Source organism: Dipodomys merriami, unplaced genomic scaffold (assembly GCF_024711535.1).
Source record: "Dipodomys merriami isolate MVZ:Mamm:240054 unplaced genomic scaffold, mDipMer1.0.p SCAF_19, whole genome shotgun sequence".
Classification (NCBI taxonomy): Eukaryota; Metazoa; Chordata; class Mammalia; order Rodentia; family Heteromyidae; genus Dipodomys; species Dipodomys merriami.
Genome location: NW_027203270.1, coordinates 6,102,257 through 6,124,100, shown reverse-complemented (window position 1 = coordinate 6,124,100; position 21,844 = coordinate 6,102,257). Strand labels below are relative to the sequence as shown.

The 21,844-nt window shown below is 34.7% G+C and overlaps 1 protein-coding gene and 1 long non-coding RNA gene across 14 annotated transcripts in view; one reads left to right on the top strand and one right to left on the bottom strand.

Annotated features, from left to right (window-relative positions):
• Bcas3 (BCAS3 microtubule associated cell migration factor) overlaps positions 1 to 21,844 on the top strand; it is a 525,475-nt gene that overhangs the window by 186,198 nt on the left and 317,433 nt on the right. For 10 of the 13 annotated variants that reach the window (XM_070027089.1, XM_070027084.1, XM_070027082.1 and 7 more), the window contains 2 exons: positions 16,063 to 16,187; positions 19,999 to 20,164. In XM_070027089.1, coding sequence (XP_069883190.1) covers positions 16,063 to 16,187; positions 19,999 to 20,164 — 291 coding nt within the window. Of the gene's footprint in view, positions 1 to 7,578; positions 7,624 to 16,062; positions 16,188 to 19,998; positions 20,165 to 21,844 lie in introns of all 13 variants that reach the window. The other 3 variants (XM_070027086.1, XM_070027081.1, XM_070027088.1) reach the window with 1 other exon arrangement.
• LOC138830620 (uncharacterized) lies at positions 6,829 to 20,030 on the bottom strand. The gene is made up of 3 exons (XR_011373043.1): positions 19,971 to 20,030; positions 8,291 to 8,356; positions 6,829 to 7,037 (listed from the first exon to the last, which is right to left on the bottom strand). It is a non-coding gene; the product is annotated as an uncharacterized lncRNA (long non-coding RNA).

Below are 21,844 nucleotides of genomic sequence, written 5' to 3'. Positions count from 1 at the left end.
GACTTAATATCCTTGTATTACTTAATCTTCTTAGCACAGATCTAAAGAGAGTGATTTTTGCACACTATAATTGTCCAAAGTCAGAATTTAAAACAAGTTTTTTTTCATTCAGTTTTCCTTTTTGCTTTGTATAGTTATTGTCTGTAATGAATATTTGTGATGGAGCATGAGTTCAACAAAAAATTATCCTAACTGCTTGTCTGTCCTTCCCAACCACTGTTCTTCTTACCCCTTCCACTTAACACATTTTAAAGTGACTGATAAACCTGATTCTAACTTAAATTTGATCATTACACTTCTGGATTACAAGATTTAATGTACTTAAGCATTTAAGGAACTTTCCTGCCCTCCTTGGCTTCCCTCCCTTCCTTCACTTCCTCCCCTCCCTTTCTCAGCTGCCCTCCCTCCCTCTCTCCCTTCCCTCCCCTCCCTTTCTTCCTCAGCTGTCCTCCCTCCCTCCTTCTTTCCTTCCTTCTTTCCTGTGCCAGTATGGCATTGGAACTCAGGGCCTGGGTGCTATTCCTGAGCTTTTTTGCTCAATGTTAGTGCTCTACTACTTGAATCACAGCTCCACTTCAGCTTTTTGGTATGTAATTGGAGATAAGAATTTCATGTACTTTCCTGCCTGGACTGGATTTGAACTTCCAATCCTCATATCTTAGTCGCCTGAGTATCTGGGATTTCAAGGATGATCAGGGCCAGCTTTTTCTTTCTTTTTTGGAGACAGTGTTTCCCAGTCCATCTTGGATTGAACTTGCTAATAACCCAGACTGGCCTCAATGTTGTAGTCCTCCTGCTTCAGTCTCCTGAGTGCTGGCCATATGGTTTTATACCACCAAACCTGGCTTAACAGCTATTTTCTGAAGTTTTTGTTGATTATACTCAGAAATTCCTATTGTTACTATTCTTTCTCATACAGTGGCTCCAAATTTTGTAATCTTAATGAACACTTTTCATTAAACTTCATATGTTTTTCTTTGTCAAGTCTTATATTTGACTTGTAAGAAGAAAATATTTTCTGAGTTTCCAATTTTGCTATATGCTAAGTTACAAAAGCAAGTTCCAATATTTCATCGCTTTAGATCTCATCTTGTTAGAATTTAAGGACTATGTATATTTTACTGAAACATTTAAAAACTTTGACCAATTCTTAACACTGCAGCTAATTACTGAGAAACTTGATATTCTTCTTCAGATACCAATGTGAAATTGAAATAAAGTTTTTATTTCCCAGGTCATTTTGGAAAATTTTTAACTTGTATTCTAATTTTGTGAAACTCTGTCCCAGTGCTTTTATTTATTTTTTATTTTATTATTTTTTTTTGGGGGGGTCCGGTTGTGGGGCCTGAACTCTGGCCCTGGGTGCTGTCCCTCAGCTCTTCAGCTCAAGGCTAGCACTCTACCACTTGAGCCACAGCGTCACTTCCGGCTTTTTTCTTTTTCTTTATGTGGTGCTGAGGAATCAAACCCAGGGCCTCAGGCATGCAAGGCAAGCGCTCTACCACTGAGCCAACTTCCCAGCCCTGTCCCAGTGCTTTTAAAATATAATTAACTGAGTATTTGACAAGTGATATGTAGAAAGAAGACATAGAGCTCACCCATTTCAAACATACAAATTTTATTACTATCTTTAAGATACTCAATAATAATTTACTTAAGTCATTTTTCTTCTATTCATGTCCTAGTAATTTTGTGTACATACATAAAAGAACCACAAAATTTTACATTTGTATAGAGATTTCTAAAAATTGCCTATGGTCTAATATTTAAACATCCAAATTTAAATGGAAGCCTCAGCTTACCCCTTCAGGGGACAAAATGTATGCTTACCATATTTAACATCTGTCCTCTCATTTTTACCAATGTATGTCTTTGCAACCTTGGGCAGTGTCAGAGACCATCTGTTTCCCTCCCAGATAAATGAATCCAGTAAAACTACAAATGGCAGAAGACAGATGTTTTTGCACCTTCTTATTCTGTACCTTGAAGCATCTCTTGAAGGAGAGAAGGCCTCTGTTGACAACAGCTGCTGATTTCTCAGATGGCATACACAAAGGAAGGCCAAGAAAGCACTAGGAATTATTTGACTTCAGCAGTCACCCATTCAAATAGAATCCATTTTCTGATCATCTAAGGCTACAGGAGTGGAAAGCCAAGCTTATCACCTCACTGTGTTCTTATCTATAAGGAAAATCTGTCCTTGTTACTAAGGATTTGTCCCAGGTGTTGGGCCTTTATTGTTGTGCTATTAATTAGTATTGCAAACATGTTGGGATTTATTTTTAAATGCTCCCTGAGATTTTTTCATTAGTGTTCTTAATTTTATGTGTTTGAAATGTAAGTATACACGCACAATCAAAGAACACTTACTGTCATACAGGTTTCATGGGAATAAAAAAATGCAGAGGTCAAGAATAAAGTTACTTCCTTGTTCTTACCTAGTAAAACATTTTTAGGAGTAAACATAGTGTGATATATTTCTTCATAGGCACACTTTTCTTTAAAGTGAAGTAGCTTCTTCCTATTTTTCTTACCTTTAAAAAATTCATTATTTTACCCTCCCCTCCTCTTTCCTCTCCCCTATTCCTTCCCTTCTTCCTCTTCTTTCTTCTCTCTTCTTTCTTCTTTCAGATTCCTTCCTTTCTTCTTCTGTGGTGCTAGGACTCGAACTCAGGGCCTTGAGTTTGCGATGTACAACTCTATAACTCTGAGCCTTAACTCCAGCAGACTATATTTATGTCTTCATGAGTACTTAGGGGTAGCTAGTATATAAAAACAGAAGGCATAAAGTAGAATGAAAGGACTTCTCAGGAGTAGGAAGGCCTTGCTTCTCCTGTTGTTCTGCCACATTTTACCAATGTGTCCTAGGTAATTTTCCTCATCTAAAAATTAACTTTTTGGGGGAGGGGTCAGTCATGGGGCTTGAACTATGGGCTTGGGTGCTGTCCTTGTGCTCTTCAGCTCAAGGCTAGTGTTCTACCAATTGAGCCACAGCGCCACTTCCCCTTTTCTGGTGGTTAATTGGAGATGAGAATCTCAGGGACTTTCCTACCCAGGCTGGCATTGAGCTGCAATCCTCAGATCTCAGCTTCCTATGTAGCTGGGATTACAGGCGTGAGCCATCAGCATCCAGCAAAATTAACCATTTTTATATACCAATTTATTTACCAATTGGTGTTATAATCTTTTTCTTACCAAGTGTGAGTACCCAACTGTTGCTTGATTCCCTTGTCTCAAAACTGCACTAGAATAGCACTAAACATTAATCTCCTTTAAGAAAAAAAACATAGATGCTTGGTTTTCTAGAAGTAGAACCAATTAACAGCAGTTATTTGAAAGTCCCCTCTTGATTTTGTAAAATCAGTCTATCATTAGATCTTGCTTCCTGAGTAAATGATCTTGGCATAAAGTATCCTTAAAAAAAAGTTTGAGGTCTGAGGGTGACCTGTCCGTAAACCTTATATACAGAATTCTGAGAATTAAATGGGAAATATTGGGAGAAAAACCCATCAGACATGGTAGCAGATGGTCATTCTCCAACTTCCATCTAGGTTGTGAATGTTTGGTACCAGAAATAAGATAATCAACGTTGTAGTTTCATTTGGATGTAGACTTAGCTCTACATGTGTAATATATTTACTGTAGTTTTTGTGCTAAATAAGTAGAGTACTTAAACCATACCATAGTTTATAATATTTCACTGTAAACCTGAGAGTTTTTTTTGTTTTTGATGAAATCTACTATATACCATATTAAAAGTCAACAGGCATAAAACTTTCTACAGAAGTTTAACATTATTTATGCTATTCTCTTTTCTGTCGCATATGGCAGAATCTGAGCATTATCTGTGTTTTTCTAATGAAAATCTTTTACATCTTGAGTTTGTAACTTAAATTGGCATGTCGAATATGTCTCCAATTAGACAACTGTTTCAGCTTCAGTTTGCCCTACAAATCAGTAGATTTAAAACTAAGGATGCCATAGGTCTCTTTAATAGGGAGCAATTAAAATTAGATTAATGAAAAATTTAAAAATAGAAGTTGAAAATGACAGGAATAATTTGGGAGGGGAATTAGAGTTTACTTCAGTTGTTATGTAAGAGAAAGCACATGCAATGTAAAAGGCAGTATAGTCTATAGGTTTTACTTTTAAGAAAATAGAGCTTCACTTGAGTGTTTTACCTATAATATTGAGTACCTTTTTGTCTCTTTATTGTACTTTTTAACTTACATGAGCTCATTCTTTTTTTCTGTTTATTTCAGTATCTATTTATATCAATTATATGGTATTCCAATCAATGTCATCTGCTGTAACATACTCCCTGCACCATATGCTTTAAGAAATAGCATGCATGTTGGCAATAGAATCCTGTTAATGATGCTATATGTGCTCATTATTATATCTGCATTGTAAGGATTACTTGCTTATGTGCATAATAGAAAATAGAATTCATAGAGTATGTTTATAGAGTTTGTCTTTTGGACCACAAATATTCTTCAGCTAAGAAAATTTTTGAATAGATAGCTATTAAGAATCTTTTAGCTGTAGAAAAACATTATTGAGGTGTTAAGTATCTTCAAATCTATTGTGGTTTCATATCTTTCTTTATGCTTAAGGAAATCTTTATTTTTTTTCGCCACTTGCAAAACCAAAGGCTTTGTGGTGTTTTTTATTCTTTAACAAAATGATGGAAAGTTTAGTGACTTACATAGAATTAATTTATGTATCACTGCATATATCATGTAATTCTAACATAATTCTTTGCTACCTTCTGAGAGTCCCAGTAGATTTTCTCTGAGAACTAATGGCTAGATCTTTTCACAGTGGTCTATAAATAATTCTCTCATAAATATTGCTGTTTTTTTTTTGTCTTGACTAGTTTTACTTAAGGTTTTATGTTGAAATTCAACTCAAAGTAACATAATTATGATATAGTTAAGAAGTTTTATATGTCAGGGTTGTTACGCCTGAGGAGGCTTGTTTATAATTGGAAAATACATACTTCTATTTGTTAATATGAACAATCTTTAATGCAGCCTCTGCTCTCACCCACATACTCTTCTTTTCTTCCTACCTACCACCCACTCTATGCAAATGTACAGCTGTGGACTTTTGAAGGGGGAAAGGGAGTCATAGTGAAGACAGCTGGATCATGGACATGTACTTTGTGACTTCATATTTTCATTCTTTTGCTACTGAGGAAAGATTAAACAGACTCATTTCAAAAGAACAGCTGACACTACCCTTACAAAGTCAGTAATTACATCAGTCACTGTAATTCTTTGAAATCTGTAGATCTTTCACATGTATGTGGCAGGAGTCCAATTGGTAGGACTAAGCACACAATGGGTAAATGGAGGTTGGATGTATAATTCTAAACTAGTTTCTCACCTTTTAGCTAGTGGATCCTTAGTTGATTGAAGTAGAATAGCATAACTAATACCATAAGTTATGGGAATAGTGACGCTTTGTTTTTATTGAAGATGGCAGTGTTGTTGAAGATGGCAGTGTTGGGTAGTCACAGTACATACTGTTATTATGAGGCAAGGAAATACTGCAGAAATCTTGCCGATAACTGATTGGAAAGAAAATCTGATAAACTTTCTTGATTTTTTAAAAAAATCTTTTGCTGACATGTTTTCATTTTATAAATCAGTAAACTTAGAGGATTTTCTGGCTTTGTAGAAACAAACATAGTTTTTGTTTGTTTGGTTTTGGTGTTAGTGGGGAATCTTGAAGTTAAATCTTTAAAATTATCCACCTTGATATTTAAAATCAAATAGGATGCCATTCAGAGGTGCTATCATATGCATTAAAATAGCAGCATGGTTCTTTTAGATTTTACGCATTTCTACCAGAATTATTTGGGCTACTTGATTGTTTCAAGTATCTTATCAATTGAAATAGAACAAAAGCAGTTGAACATTATATGCCAACAAGTAAAAAAACACTTCATTTTGGAGAAATTTCTGGGTATATAGACATAGCTTGATCCTTTCGTTTTCTGATCATTTCTGTGGATGACTATGCTCTAGACAGATTGGACACCTGGTGTCCTCTTATTTAAATCTGTGTTTTGAACAACTCACTAAGTACAAAATGTTTCAATGTTTACTTTGTAAGTTTTGAAATCAGGTAAAGATGTATGACCAATATTTTTTTCTTTAATGACCAAGATAAGAATGAAATGCAAATTTGCTACTACCTTGGGTAGGTCAGCAGTGTTGATTTTATTTCTGAGCTTTTGGAAATGAACAATCTCAGACCACAGCCTGACCCACTGTGAGAAAACAGACCTACATTATAAAAAAAGACCATTATTTTTCAAATTATTTTAATCAAACACTCAGGAAATACCAGGTAGCCTGGCTCTTAAAATCTTTTTTCTCTTGATGATGGGCATTTTTTTGTTTAAAGACAATTACTCACAGCTTTGATGTGAGGGATGACATATTCCTGGTTGTGTTTTTTAACATTGTGAGAGAGCTTTCCTTTCTTTGCCTTGATAATAAAAGTTAAAAAATTATTTTTCCCCTGTATCTGTTTCTTTTATCTTGCTCTCCTCTAATTATTCTTGTGTGACTCTATTCCTTCTTTGTATCTAGTGTGCTTCAAGCCTCAGATTTACACCAAGTGTTCTAGAAACATTTTTCCCAGTTCAACTATTTTTCAAGTCAGAGGTACTGAATTTACTGGGAAATGACTTCTAATTAGCAGGGATCTTTCGCCTTAAAGTTACAAGTAACAAATTTGAAGAAAGAAATAACTAATTTTAACTGATGCATATTTTGCTGCATTCATTGTCTTCTCAATGTCACCACAGTAAAATTTCATTTTATATATAATTAAATCACTGAGTCTTCTTTTTATGTAGGATGTCTTAAATACCAGGAATGGAATTTGATGTTGAAATATGTGTTCTATTGAAGTCTGATTTTGCATCCCCAGTTCTGTTAGACATACAGTTGTGACTTTAGCTTGTTGTATTCCAGCCAGGCCAGTACAGGCTAGGTAGAGCAGGTTATCCTCTGTTTTCACTATAAAGAAGCACAAAATTATTGCACTTAATATTTGTTCTTTTGAACTGCCAACAATATGCAGTTCAAATAAACAGCTTGCAAAATATGTGCTTTCATTTGCATGGCTGTGAGACTGCAATCAGTGAACAGCAAACATTGTCATGTCAAATTTTGTACCCAGTCATCTTTGGCTAATTTTGAATATTTTGTTTCACACAACCATACATTGGTTGCCCTTTTCCATCAGATTATTCTATTTAATTTGTACTTGGCTTCAGCAGCAGATATTTTGTTTTCAGAAATGCTACAGGGGTGCTCCAGAAAAGGGGGAAAATATAACCATTTCAAATCCCTAACTATAAAAATTAAGGACCTTGTTACTCTACAGCATCCTGTTTATAGGTTATATCACACAGTATGCAAAGAAAAATTGCAAATGATTTATGATTTTTAGTTATTCTAATCCAACATCTATAACAGTGTGTTATACATGTATTTGTCAATGTTAAGTGAGTTTTCCTCTAATTTTTTTGTGCATTTTCCCCCCTTTTCCACAAAGGCCTTATCTCTTTGGAGCGGGCTGTTTTTCCATAAAAGCTCCATGGTGAGTTCCAGTTCAATCCCGCATGCCTAATTTATTTGCTGTCCTCTCAACAAGTGACTCTGTTCATACTTTTGTTTTCAGTTGCATGACCTGATCACAGATGCACCAAATTGTTGGCTAATTTGTAGATAAGACATGAATGTTGATATAAACATGAAGATGTAGTTTTCTTGCTTTTACCTTATTTGAAGAATTTTTAAAAATATGTATATATATGTTTATATATATAAAGTAGAAGGTATCTTTATTATATGTCTAATCCCCAAATTTAGAGCTTTGGATTTTACAGTATATGTTTCTTATATATCATGCTTACAATATGAATTATTTTGAAATATCAATATCTTTAAGATACACTAAAAATGCCCAATACACTTTTATTATACTTTCAAGTTCTATTTTAAATAGATTACATATTAAAGAAGAGAAGGTATGTAATAGCAGAATGTATTTCCCATTAAATTGCTAGCTATTTACTATTTTGAATTATTAATACCTATTCATCTTAATGTATTTAGTAAATTCTTTTATAACATTGCATAGATGATAGCTTTATCAGTTTTAGGCATGATGAATATAGAAATGAAATATAGTATACTGAAGCTGTAAATTAGAATTAGATGTAAATACTGATCTATAATAAATAGGCAAGGCTGTACATACTTACAATCGCAGCACTTGGGAAGCTGAGGCAAGTTCAAAGTCAGCATGGGCTACAGAGGCCAGTAAAAGCCTATATTTTAAAATTAGAAGAAAAGAAGTGAATTGAGATGAGGAGAAGGAGGAAGAAAGGGAAAAAGAAAAAATTGATATAAAATATCTAGCATCAGAAACTACTCCACTTGTACAGTAATTAACTGGAAAGTATGTGAAAATCGATTTCTTATTTTCCTTATCTATGAAATGAAAGTTGTTGTAACACCTTCCTTATTGATTCATTGTTAAATAATTAAATTGCCTAGCATATGCTGATGGCATACACATATCAGAATATAATAACAGTGCCTAAGATATTACCCACCCACTCATTAAATGTTAGCCACTACTGTTGTCTCTTCCCTTGCCTCTTCAGTTTGAAAAGATACTTCTTAGCTTTTAAGAACATGCGAGCCACAAGGATGTTTTGAGAAGAATAAGGTATATTTATTAAATTAGCATACTTAAATTAGGCTTTGTAATTTTCACAATTTTCACAATTACTACATTGTTTCCTAGTATATTAGAAACAAGATTTTCCCCAGAATCAAGCTTAGCTAGTTTAAAGTTGGGTATAATTTGACATAGACTACAGTCAGTATTCATATATCACAAGTTGGTAATCCATGTATAGGCATCACTATGATGAACATGCTTGCAGCATTTAGCATCATAATTGGGACAGAATTCCCCAAACTGTTTTTAACAAATTATGGGTACACATAAATATAAATCCTCTTAAGGTTGATTTTTATTCTTTGTTTGTAGTGCTGAGATTGAACGCATGTCTTTGAGCATATTTTATAAGCTCTCTACCACTGATCCAAGTCCCAGCCCTTCAACCTTTATTTTTTTATCCATATTTTTTTAATTTTTAAAAATGTATTTATTGTTATTTTAAAGGTGTTGTTCAGAGGGGTTATATTTAGAGTAAGTCAAGTGAAGATTTCATTTCTCTTGGACAATCTCACCCCTTCCCGTGTTCTCTCCATTTCAGATATCTTTTGTAAATAAACAATATACACAGATTTTAATTCATGAGCTTGTAGTTAACAGAGAATTTTAAGTGTCACATTTCAACACGATGAAATTCCTTTGCATGCTAAACTTAGAAATAAATCTCATCTCATGATAAATTCCGTATTCTAAGTACAAAGAAAAGAGTTTTAGTATGTTAATAAAGATTGAAGTTTTCACATAGAACTAAAGATGCAGTAACAAATGTTGTATGTTAAGTAAGAAAGTCCATTCCCACAGCTTATGTGCTCCTCACATTTAAGCAAAAGCACTTGTCAACCAGAAATGATTTGAGGTTGAAACAAGATTAAAAGAGCCAGATTAAAGAAAGGGATCTATGAAATATAGTAGACTTTTAAATCATTGCCTGTCTTTTAGAAGACGGCTTTGTGGTTTGTTTGATGCCCATCGTTAGCTCACAAGAAACTCGTTTTTAGTCACTTACACTAGACTAAAAGGTTCTCCTTTAAAATACATTATTTTACCAGGGGTTGCATGTTTTTTCCATTAAGATCTTAATGAAACTTCAAATTAAGGCAGCAAAATGAATATATATTTGACAACTTCTTCAATGTTGTTTATAAGAGCTTCTTTGTTTAAATAGTTTTTATATTTTTCAATGATGTTTAACATTCAGTTTGAGAATTTTTAATTTACTATTCTAAGATTAAACATGATGATAAATATGTTTCAGTTCCTCCAGTTTTAATGTACACATTTTGGATGAAAATGAAGTTCTGCAGGTTCTTTTACAGTGTAGATTTGCAGATTTTATTATATTCAACTTGCAGCATTTGTGCTTAGTTAAGATTTTGCTCTTATATGTCACAATTCCGAGTTATTCTTTATTCTTCACTCAAGGGGTTTAGGTCTTTACATTCCTAAGTTCCAGATGAGTCCTTTAGTGCTTTTCCCTTTGAAATAGGCTTGTTGGGACATAAACTTCAACCATCCTGCCAATCATTTTAGTTAGTTTATATTTTCCTACCATTTTTTACCCTCCATTTTATTTAGGGTATATATTAACATGAGTATTAAACTTGTAATATTGTTTAAGCTACTGTATTTTTTAATATTCAAGAAATATTTTTAAATATTCAAGAAATATCTTTAAAAATCTCTAATATTTATGGCAAATGGACAAAGGCAGTGCATATGATAATATATTTCTTACTCATAAATTATCTTTGTATTGTTTAAGGATAATTTAAAACATTCTAAATTTATACATATCAAGTTATATTTATTGTTTTAATTAGCACTCCCCAAAGAACCTTGATATAAGTGGTTTCTATAAATTGATCTTAGAATTTTTAAAGACATTATAATTTCAGTTTTAAAAGCTACTGTGTATATAGAGGACATATGTAATGGTCAAATAAAACTTAGATTTTGTTTGAGGTAGTTGACATAAAACTACTGGGCCTTTAAGAAAGTCATTATACAACTTAAATTTTTTAGTGTTTTGTTTTAATTTAAACTCAAATATTTAGTCCTCACTTAATGTCTTCATAAAGGAATGACCTGGTGCTGCTGTCTCCTCTGTGTTCTGAGTACTGGAACACCTTGCTGCACATCACGCCACTCCTGTCTCACCACGCATCCCATTCGCAGTGCATAGTAAATTTACCTATACATTTTTAGGCTGATACCTGGACAGTGTTGTTGTTTTCTTCCTCCTCCTCCTCCTCCTCCTCCTCTTCTTCTTTTGTCTTGTTGAGTGTGGATAAAAAGCAGCTTAGAGAAATTCAGTATGCTAATCTGACTGGATGAATTAACACAGTAACCCAATGGGAAAAAGATGGGTGACTTCAGTCGCCTCTAATATATTTGATATCCTATCCATGTTAATTTCCCTACACTTGTGTTGGTAGTAATGTGATGCATGTTCTGTAGTTCCAGTTAAGCCTATTCTCAGAAGAATTGACTGAGTTAAACAGTTTTTTTTTTCAATCTAATTAATACTTTGTTTTTGTTTGAATGTTTGTCTTTCTCTTGAGTGTCTTCATTTGTGTTATAATTGATAGTCATTTTTATTTATAGGATGAATCTTGGATTTATTTCACTGTTGTTTTGCTCGCTCTTTTTGGTTTAGTTTTGCTAGGAGTTCTGGAGCTTGAACTCAGGACCTAGGTGCTTATCCATGAGCTTCCTTGCTCAAGGCTAGTGTTCTACCACTGCTTTTTAAAATGATTAACTGGAGATTAATTAATTGGAGATTAAGTCTTATGGACTTTCTTGCCTAGGCTTCCTTAGAACTGTGAGCCTCAGATCTCAGCCTTCTGCATAGCTAGGATTTCACATTTGAGTCACTGGCACCCAGCTAAGAAAAATGTTTTAAAACATGGTTTTATTCATGAAACACTAAAGGTAGTATTAAGTAAAAGATAGTCCATCAGGACTCTAGTACATGTTGTTCTCCTGTGTGACCATTTTCAGCAATGCATGAATTCACATACTCTAGTTAAAACTCCTGCTCACCAATGTGCATTGAAATGTTATTTTTTTTGCAGGGGCAGGGGGGCTGGGAAGGTGGCTCAGTGGTAGAGTGCTTGCCTTGCACGCATGAGGCCCTGGGTTCGATTTCTCAGTACCATATAAGCAGAAAAAGCCAGAAGTGGCGCTGTGGTTCAAGTGGAAGAACATTAGCCTTGAACTGAAGAGCTGAGGGACAGCACCCAGGCCTAGAGTTCAGGCCCACAACTGACCAAAAAAGAAAGAAAGAAAGAAATGCTATTTTTATATATCACTGATTTATCAATTACATAAATGAATAAAGAGAAGCCCTGTAAACACCCACAGAAATTCTTTCTAACCTTAAACATGTTCTGGAATGGGATTTGTTAAGACCCTTTGAGAGGAGAGGTCTTGAGAGAATAACAAGAAAAAAGGTCTGTCAACAAAATGTTATTTTTGATAGAAATATTCTGGGAATATTCATTGTGGAAAAGTTAATTAGTCTCTTGCCTGACACAAGTTAGAGGAAAAATTATTGTGTTTCTAGGATGCTTGAAGAGTTTCTGGACAGTCTTTATAAAACTTAGGAAAATGTGTTCATCACAATTCTCACTTTGGGTATATCATTTAGAAAATATTTTATTAATGATGTTATTTTCACTCATTATTTTTCCTCTTATTCCTCTGCATGATTTTTCCATATAATGTACATGTTTTTATATTCCTATTTTTCTTAAATACTAAAATTACTCTAGATATAGACTACTGATAGAAATAACTTAATGTAAGTGCTGCTATTGGGGATGGAATATATTTACCCAGTATCCCCAATTTATATCACTGTTTTATAGCAAGTTATTTTTAGGAATGAAAACTCTTGGTTCTTTTTTTTTTTTTTTTTTTTGGTCTGGGCTTGGGCGCTGTCCTTGTGCTCTTCAGCTCAAGGCGAGTGCTCTACCGCTTGAGCCACAGCACCACTTCTGGAAGAGTCTCACGAACTTTCCTGCCTGGGCTGGCTTTGAACCTCAGATCTCAGCCTCCTGAGTAGCTAGGATTACAGGGCGTGAGCCACTGGCGCCTGGCTTTGGTTCTTTATTAGACTTGAATTTTTAGTAATAATGTTTATTAAGGCTCTATCCAAGGATAAAGAAGAAATGATAAAATATAAAATCATTACATATGTGTGTATTTGCATATATACATACATATAAATATATACGTATATAACACATATACACATACATATATATAAAATATAAAGTATACCCATAAATACTTATTTTTCATAGTAGATGAATTTGTTAACTATGACACCATGTTGATAATTTTTACTTCTGTGTTTTTAAGTAAAAAAAGATATACAATTATAAGAATTTTTTGTTTTGACAAGGCTTATTAGATTAAGCTATTAAACTTATATAGAATATGATTTTGTAGATCCAAAGACTAAATTAATGTTCCATGACTTTTTTTTTTTTTTTACTTTTTATGATTATGTTAGAAAAATAGCTATCTGATCCAGGATCAAGTCTGTTTTAGTGTATACATTTGAGGAACCCTATTTGCTGTATTTGCTCTTAAGAAATGGCATTCTCGAGGCTGGGAAGGTGGCTCAGTGGTCTTGCGCTTGCCTTGCATGCCTGAGGCCCTGGGTTCAATTCCTTAGCACCACATAAGCCAAAAGAAAAAAAATTTAAAAATATACAAAATAAAGATGACATTATTAAAAAAAAAAGAAATGGCATTCTCAATTTTTATTGCAGAATTTAAAATACAACAATCTCCCTCAATACTTTGAAAATTTGGGTTTCTCCTTGTGAAGCTTATTGGTTCATTGTAGTGTAGTAAACAATGACACTTTACAAATGATAGTTACTGGAGTTTATTTGCTCAGTGATAGAAGGAATTATTCTGAGGAAAATGTATGTCATAAGCAGAAAGAACTCTTCTGATGTCTGTGATTCAAGTTACAGGGGAGATGGGTTTGTTTAGGTGCAAGGTAAATAGGGAAGCTTCTTTTCTGGAGTATTGTGGTTGTGGCAGATGAAAATGTGAAGAAAGGAACTGTAGGGTTAGTTTCATAATCTTTTTTTCCTTCTCAAATGAAGTGTAGTTTGTTATTATTTTAGACGTGTATGTGATTGGTTTGGAGATGTGAAATGGTCAGCAAACAGTAATTGAAATTGTTTTTTCCCGTAGCAGTGATCATTCTCATACATGCCCTGGTTCAAAGCAGAATAATGAGAACAATGATAGTAATATGGGGTCCAGACATTTTACATTTCTTAGAGGAAAGATGTCATTACAGAAGCTCAGGGATGTAAGATATCTGAAACCATAATTCAAGTGTTGTAAGAACTGAGGAATAGAGATTGCTAAAGCAATTTGATTTTTCTTTTTTATTTGAAATTAAGGACAGAGCATTTGTGCAGAGCTGTGATATGGGAAAACAGTATGGGAGTGTTACTTGCTTTTTCTAGTGCACTGTTCTTCAAACTTGAGCATACTGAAGAGTTTACTAGTGTGCTTTGTTTAAAAATTTACAATTACTTTTTCCCAACCCCTAGAAATATTGATTTATAAAATCTTGGGTCTGATGAGTATTTCCCTTTAAGTCTCAGGATTTCCCAGGTGGTACTATCAGCCAAGGACCAGACTTTGGGAATAAATAAAGCCTTTTACTGTGTATGGTAGGCATTAATAGTTGTATTTTACATATTAGTAATTTGAACTCTGAGTGGTAAGATAAGTTGGCCAAAAGTGACACAGATTTAGGATTGATATTCAGTTTCTGTTTTAAAGGATAATCGGATAGGGGCAGTTGTGTTATACTTCCACAATCCAGGCTGCTTGAGTAGAAATCTGGAGGATCACAGTTCAAAGCCAGCTGGGGCTATAAAAGTTGGCAAGATCCCTGCTGAACAAACAAGTCCATTGTGGCGATGTACACTTGTCAACTATGCAAGAGGCATAGAGAGGGCTGGGATGTAGCTCAGTGGCAAAGTGCTTGCCTAGCAAGTGTAACGTTCTGGGTTTGATCCCCAGTACCAAAAAAGAAAAGACAAAAAAAAAAAAAAAAAAGAGGCATAGAGAGCGGAATTATAATCTAAGGTTGGCCTTAACCAAAACCTTTGATCTATATCAGAAAAAAAAAAACCCAAACAAACAGTAAATATGGCTGAGGGGTTAGTCCAAATGATCCAGCACTTGCGTACCAGGTATGAAACCCTCAGTTTAAAATCTCAGTACAGGATATAAAAAGATTATAGGATAAAGGAAAATGAGCAAAGGAACATAGCAATACATTTTCCAATAGGAGCTAACTTAAGGTGTTGGAAGACCAAAGTTCCATTGTTCATCTTATCCTTTAAAGGCTTTGAGATTGTTTTCTAGCCTATAAATTAGAGAAGATAATTTTTCTAAGGCAGTTGGCTAAGTTGTCAATGAACTTTGGGGAATATTTGACAAGTCAAAAAGAGTAAGAACACAGGATCTGAAACAAAATGAGGCATGGATATTAGAAAGTGAGGGTATGAAATTTTTAGGATGTTAAGTGTTTTTCTAAATGTTTCTTCAGACATTGGGGAAAAAAAGAACAAATCTGAGAAGCTGAGCAATCATAGGTTACTCTCATAAATCTATAAAGAAAAAGAACAGATTTGAAGGGAAGGTCAGTGAGTAAAGCTGCAATGGATCACATTCTAGGTCAGAGATTTCAAGTTTCCATTCTTCGTCATCTCATTTTCATACATATTGTCTCCATTATCTATATTATTGTTAATCTTAGATCTTACATGTAACAATGAAATGCTAATCATTTTTATTATGGAGAGGTTTTTATGCTTTATGTTGTTCTAAAATCTCCATAGAATATTATCTATCTGAAAAGAAATAACTTGGATTTTCCTTGCTCATACTTGAAAGTATTTTGTATTTTGTTCTTAATACGTTGCCCAGGCAGATCCTGGCATAAATGGTCCTCCTGCCTCAGCCTCCCAACTAGCTGGGACTACAAGACATGTACCACTGCTCCCTGGCTAAAAAATTTGTCTATGTTGATTGTTCTCTTGACAAGGCTCTCTAACCTTGAAGTAGCTTAAATTTTGCTCCAGATCATAGTTGTCACATCACAAGTTACTACTTCAGGAGAAATGCATGTTATTTTTGTAGCATTTGAACCCTTAGGGTGGGATCTGAAGGAAAATCTTTTATGCTCTAGACCTGCCACTTTGTCATGGTCATTTTTTAATTTACTTTTTTTTTTTTAAGCAAAGTTAAACCACCTCCACAAATTTCACCCAGCAAATCGATGGGCGGAGAATTTTGTGTGGCTGCTATCTTTGGGACATCCAGGTCATGGTTTGCAAATAATGCTGGTCTGAAAAGAGAAAAAGGTATGTATTCTTTCCTGAAGCTGAAACTTTCCAACTATAACTTTAACTTTGCTTGTTAAAGAAAATTTATAGGAATTTTTCTAGAATAATTGTGTGGCAAAATGTTTTAACATTTATTATAAGAAAGGTATTTCAACTTTTCCCATTCCATTAGCATGGTTCTCAACTTCTGAAGAATAGTCAAGAAATAAAACAGTTCTTTCTTATAAGTGTGAAATGACTCCCCAATGAGTTACATTTGTGTGTGGGGAGGGGAGGGGGGCGGTTCCTGTGGCTTGAAATCTGGGCCTGGGTGCTGTCTCTCAGCTCTTTAGCTCAAGGCTAGCTCTCTACCACTTGAGCCACAGCACCACTTCCAGTTCTCTGGTGGTTAATTGGAGATAAGAGTCTCACAGACGTTCCTGCCTGGGCTGGATTTGAACCACAATCCTCAGATCTCAGCCTCCTCCTTTGTAGCACCTGGCTTGTATTATTTTCTTGTTGACAGTCTACAGGTTATTTCAATTCTGTATCCATTCCATAACTTTTATGTTTTTATAAGCTAATTTGCTTTTTGCCAATGACTCATGGAAATGCATGGCCATGGAAATTTTCCCTCTTTAAACAAGTTTAGCATAAAATCCCTATTATATTTATTTACTTTCCCAGTCCTAGGGCTTGAACTCAGGGCCTGGTCTCTGTCCCTGATCCCCTTTCTTACCATTTGAGATGCTAGCACTCTACCACTTGAGCCACAGCATTACTTCCAGCTTTTTCTGTTTATGTGGTACTGAGGAATTGAACTCAAGTACTCTACCACTAAGCCACATTCCCAGTCACACATCCCTATTTTAGTATGTGATGATGACAGAGTTTGAAATCCTTTTTCTAATGCTGAATCTTGATTATCTGCAACTATTCTACCTTAAATTTTTTTTTTCCTTTTGGAATAACTGCTGTTTTACTCAGATCTTTATACTTGCTAGATAGGTTCTCAACCACTTGAACCCATGCCATTTTTTTTAGAACATGAGGATTGCAGAATATTTTAAAAAATAACCCAAAAAACTCAACCTGAACAGTTGCTAGTGGCTCATGCCACTCAGGAGGCTGAGACCTGTGGACTGGGGTGCAAAAACTTTCCTGAGCAGAACAGTCTGAAATTCTCTCTCTCTCTCTCTCTCTCTCTCTCTCTCTCTCTCTCTCTCTCTCTCTCTCTCTCTCTCTCTCTCTCTCTCTCTCTCTCTCTCTAATTCTCTCTCTCTAATTCTCTCTCTCTCTCTCTCTAATTCTCTCTCTCTCTCTCTCTCTCTCTCTCTCTCTCTCTCTCTCTCTCTCTCTCTCGTGGGGCCTGAACTCTGGGCCTGGGTGCTATTTCTCAGCTCTTCAGCTTAAGGCTAGCACTCTACCACTTGTGCCACAGCACAGCACCACTTCTGAGCTTTTCTGCTTATATGGTGCTGAGGAATTGAACCTAGGGCCTCATACATGCAAGGCAAGTACTCTACCACTGAGCTACCTTCCCAGCCCAGTCTGAAATTCTTATCTTCAGTTAACCACCAGCTCCTCACTCTCCCTCCCCCCAAACAAAAACAAAAACAAAACATATCCCAGAAGTGAAGGTGTGGCTACCAAAAAGGCTCAGGCACAGCACCTAGGCTTTGGGTGCTGTCCCTCAGCTCTTCAGTGCACTTGAGCCACAGCACAACTTTCAGTTTTCTGAGTGGTTTATTGGAGATAGGAGTCTCAAGGATTTTCCTGCCTCAGGCTGGCTTTGATCCTTGATCCTCAGATCTCAGTCTCCTGAGTAGCTAGGATTACAGGTGTGAGCCACTGGCACCCAGCTTTCTTTATTATTTTTTGTTGCTAAATTAGGTCACAAACAATGGTGCTCCTTTTAGTGAGTCCCACAGTCTGTATTATTCTTGGCAATATGGCTCTCCTTTATGCTAATCCTGGCAGTCAGACATTGTTCTGTGCCTTGTTACTGCCTTTCAGTGACCCTTTCCTTAGTAATAGGATCTCAGCACAGGGGGTTCCTTACCTAAGTGGAGAGGATACTGTAAAGTATGCAAGCCTTCTATTTCCTTATCCCATCTTTATTTTTTTGTTACCTCCTTTGGTTTAGTGATGCTATCAACCCAACTTTTTGTGACTAGTTAAAACCTCCTGTGAAGCTCGATTTCAAATGCTTCTCTCTTCTGTCCTAATTACCCTTTTCACTTGCTCCTCCTTTGTGACCCACTGGCTGATCATTAGTCATTTTCTCAAATCATCTGTAATTGATTCGTCTGACACAGAGATAAGATGACCTACTCAGCATTCATGAGTGATTTTTTTTTTTTTAAATGCTCCTTGGCTTACTGTAAAACTTGAAATTGAGCCCTAAACCTGTTTTGGCATGAGTACATGTGTATTTCTTATAAAGTCATTTGATTAGATCCATATTCAGACCCTGACTTCTCAAAGTGTGGTTGACATTCATTTAGCTTATGGAACCCAGGATCCCACTGAGAAAAATGAAGTAGGGATTTGGTGGGGATAGACATTATTTTTTCTAAGAGTTTCTGTTCATAGGAAAATTGAGAAAACTGTATAGAGAACTACATTATATTTTTTTTCTTGGATATTTTCCTCCAATATCAGGATCCCCCACCAGAATGGGGCATTTACTTCAATTGATGGACATATATTGACATCATGGTATTTCTTTTTTTTTGTCCTTGTTGTTTTGTTTTGATCTAGAAATTTGAGTTTTTTCAGCAAAAGTGCAAGGTTCAGTATACTTATTTGGACATATAATTAACCTTTTGTGAAAAATGACACATCCATTATAACTAAATCTTAGTGTATAGAGTATAGCTTTTCAGTGAATACTTCCCTTTCTTACTTGAGATCTGTCATTTTTCAAAATGTGGGATTATTTATGTAGTAGACAAAATAGGTATTTAGCATATTGGACTGTTTATCATAGTTATATTAGTCTTCAATTATAGAATTTTAGAATATTTGCTATCATGGAGATTTTTTTACATTCATTGGCAGCCTTCAAAAAGAGCATGTACTATAGACAAAGTTTTTTTCTTTTTAAAAAAATATTTACAAAGAAAAAGGGTAATAGCCAATTGGAAACCTATTCATTCTTCAACCCCAATTTGTTTTCTTTAAATTTAAAATGAGTTACTGATTTGCTATTTTAAACAAACCCTCCTTTCCTTTAAATATTTACCATCTACTTGTACTGAATTCTTCTAAGGAGTTTTCTCCAGCAAATTATCTCCAGGTCCTCGCTTTGCTCCTTTTACCAAAAAATGCAAAACACAAGTCCATCATATATTTTTGGGGCTCTAATCATCAAAAATAGGAAAAAAAACTCTTTGGAATAGCCAATTACATTAAACAAAAAAAAATCCACATGAATGTGATTTGATTGGGGGCAGAAATCCACTCCTATGTTCCTGGTACTATGATCCTGCTCCATGAATCCTTATAATTCATCTCATGATTTGAATCCAGTGATCCAGATCCAGTGAGCCCTATCCAATCCAAACCTTTATAACCAGCAAAGCCAAAACAGAGGAGGCAAAACCTTAGATACTGTAAACAAGTACGGTTTCTGGGGAATTATGAGTTATGTCTGTCGTCAGTTTAACAGGTATATATCAATAACTATCAAATTTGCCAAAAGAAATTTCTGTATGGTGTTCAGGTAAACTTTAGAAACTTTTTCACTTTTTCTTAGTAAGCTCTGGAGCAGATCGACAAGGTCAATAATGTGTAACAGTCATTCTTTTCCTTACTCACAATTTAGTTTCTGTTTCTCCATTTGCAGATCAGTCAAAGCAAGTTGTAGTTGAATCTCTGTACATTATCAGTTGCTATGGCACCTTAGTGGAACACATGATGGAGCCCCGGCCCCTCAGTACTGCTCCTAAGATAAGTGATGACACCCCACTGGAGATGATGACATCACCTCGAGCCAGCTGGACGCTGGTTAGGTAGTTCCTTCTTTTTGTCTTTCTTCCTTTTTGAGGTATGAAAGATTACAAATGTGCTATACTGTGAAATAATCACAGTTAATAGAGTAAATGTATTCCATCACAAATGTAAGTTTATTCTCATCTAAAATTTTAATTTTTTTATTGTAAAGATACTTTACAAAGAAGTTAGTTACATGAATAATGAGTACATTTCCTATTGAGCATTGTTACCCCTTCCTTTGTTTTTCCACTACCATCCCTTTCTTCCCCACCTTCCAATTTCTCCTCTCCCCCATCTCATCTAAAATTTTTTCCTCTTTTTGTCACTAGAATTCCATGGAAATGGAATTTTATTATATTCACTTAAATTTTTTTTGGTCTGGCTTCTTATCTAGCAAATCTATAGTCCATTACATTTTTGTTTAACTTATTTACCTACCATACACTTTCAGACATTGATAGTAGGCTGTGTTCCCAACACTACAGCTTTCACTTCCAGATAAACAAACTCTGAAATTTCCATTTCTCCCCTAACCCTTTGGCCCAAGTCAAGTATTCATTCATTTTATGTGTGTATGGAATTTCCTACTCTGTTCTTTTAGCAATAGTGGAATCATATAACATGCTATCTTTTGTATCTGGCTTCTTCCATTTAGTACATTGTCAAGGACCATTATGTTGTGGCAATATACGAGAACCTCATTCCTATTTTCACCTATATTATTTTCTATTATCTGGATATGCCACATTTTGTTTTGCATTTGCTAGCAAGTAGACATTTGCACATTTTAACTATCACTGAAATATTGCTGTGAACATTCAAGTATGAATTTTTGTGCCAACATACATGTTTAATTGTCTTAGATATATATTTGAGATACCTCCATTTGAGCTCCTGCTCCTTGCTTCTTTGTGTTACCTTTTCTTAGACTTGTACTTCTCCTGTTTGTAGTTTCATGCTTATTGAAAACAAGGAGTAGTACTGAGATAGCTGTTTAGGGAAATAGGAACTATTTCAGATTTTATGGTTTCCTTTAAATTGATTCAATAGTTTGGCGCTATATAAATGTTTATTAAGAATTAGAACTAACCTCAAGAAGTACATAAGGATAAGAAAGTAAGATAGCACAAAGAACAAAAACTGGAATGCAGAATAAAACCTTCTTAATGTAGTGGATTATCCATGAGAAGGAAAAAAATTCTGTACTGATATGTATGGAAGGAAACAGACCAAAATAGATATGAAAATGACTACTCTTTGACATTTTAAAATATTCTTATATTGATTTTTGGAGGCTCCAGCATTCTTTACTCCTCCTTTAGTATGCTGGATTGATCTGATCAATATCTGATTTATCAAACTTGTTTATAAAATTGGACAGATCTAATTAAAGTTACTGCAGTATCATCATTGAAATAGTGGTTTATTTTGAAAATCAAATTCTAATTAGATCTATAACAAGTAATCTATTTACACAGCTTTTTTTTTAAACCACTTATGCTTGTTTCATTTCATGTTAAAATGTACACATATTCTAAGACCAGAGATCTCTAATGACATTCCAAAATTACATAAAATTAGACCTATAGCTGTGGTATTTAAGTTCTCTGCTTTTTATCTATTTTGTCTTCGGAATGTCTTAATTATCCTATTGCATAGCATATTGCAGATAAGTGAATATTGGCTCCTATTACTTA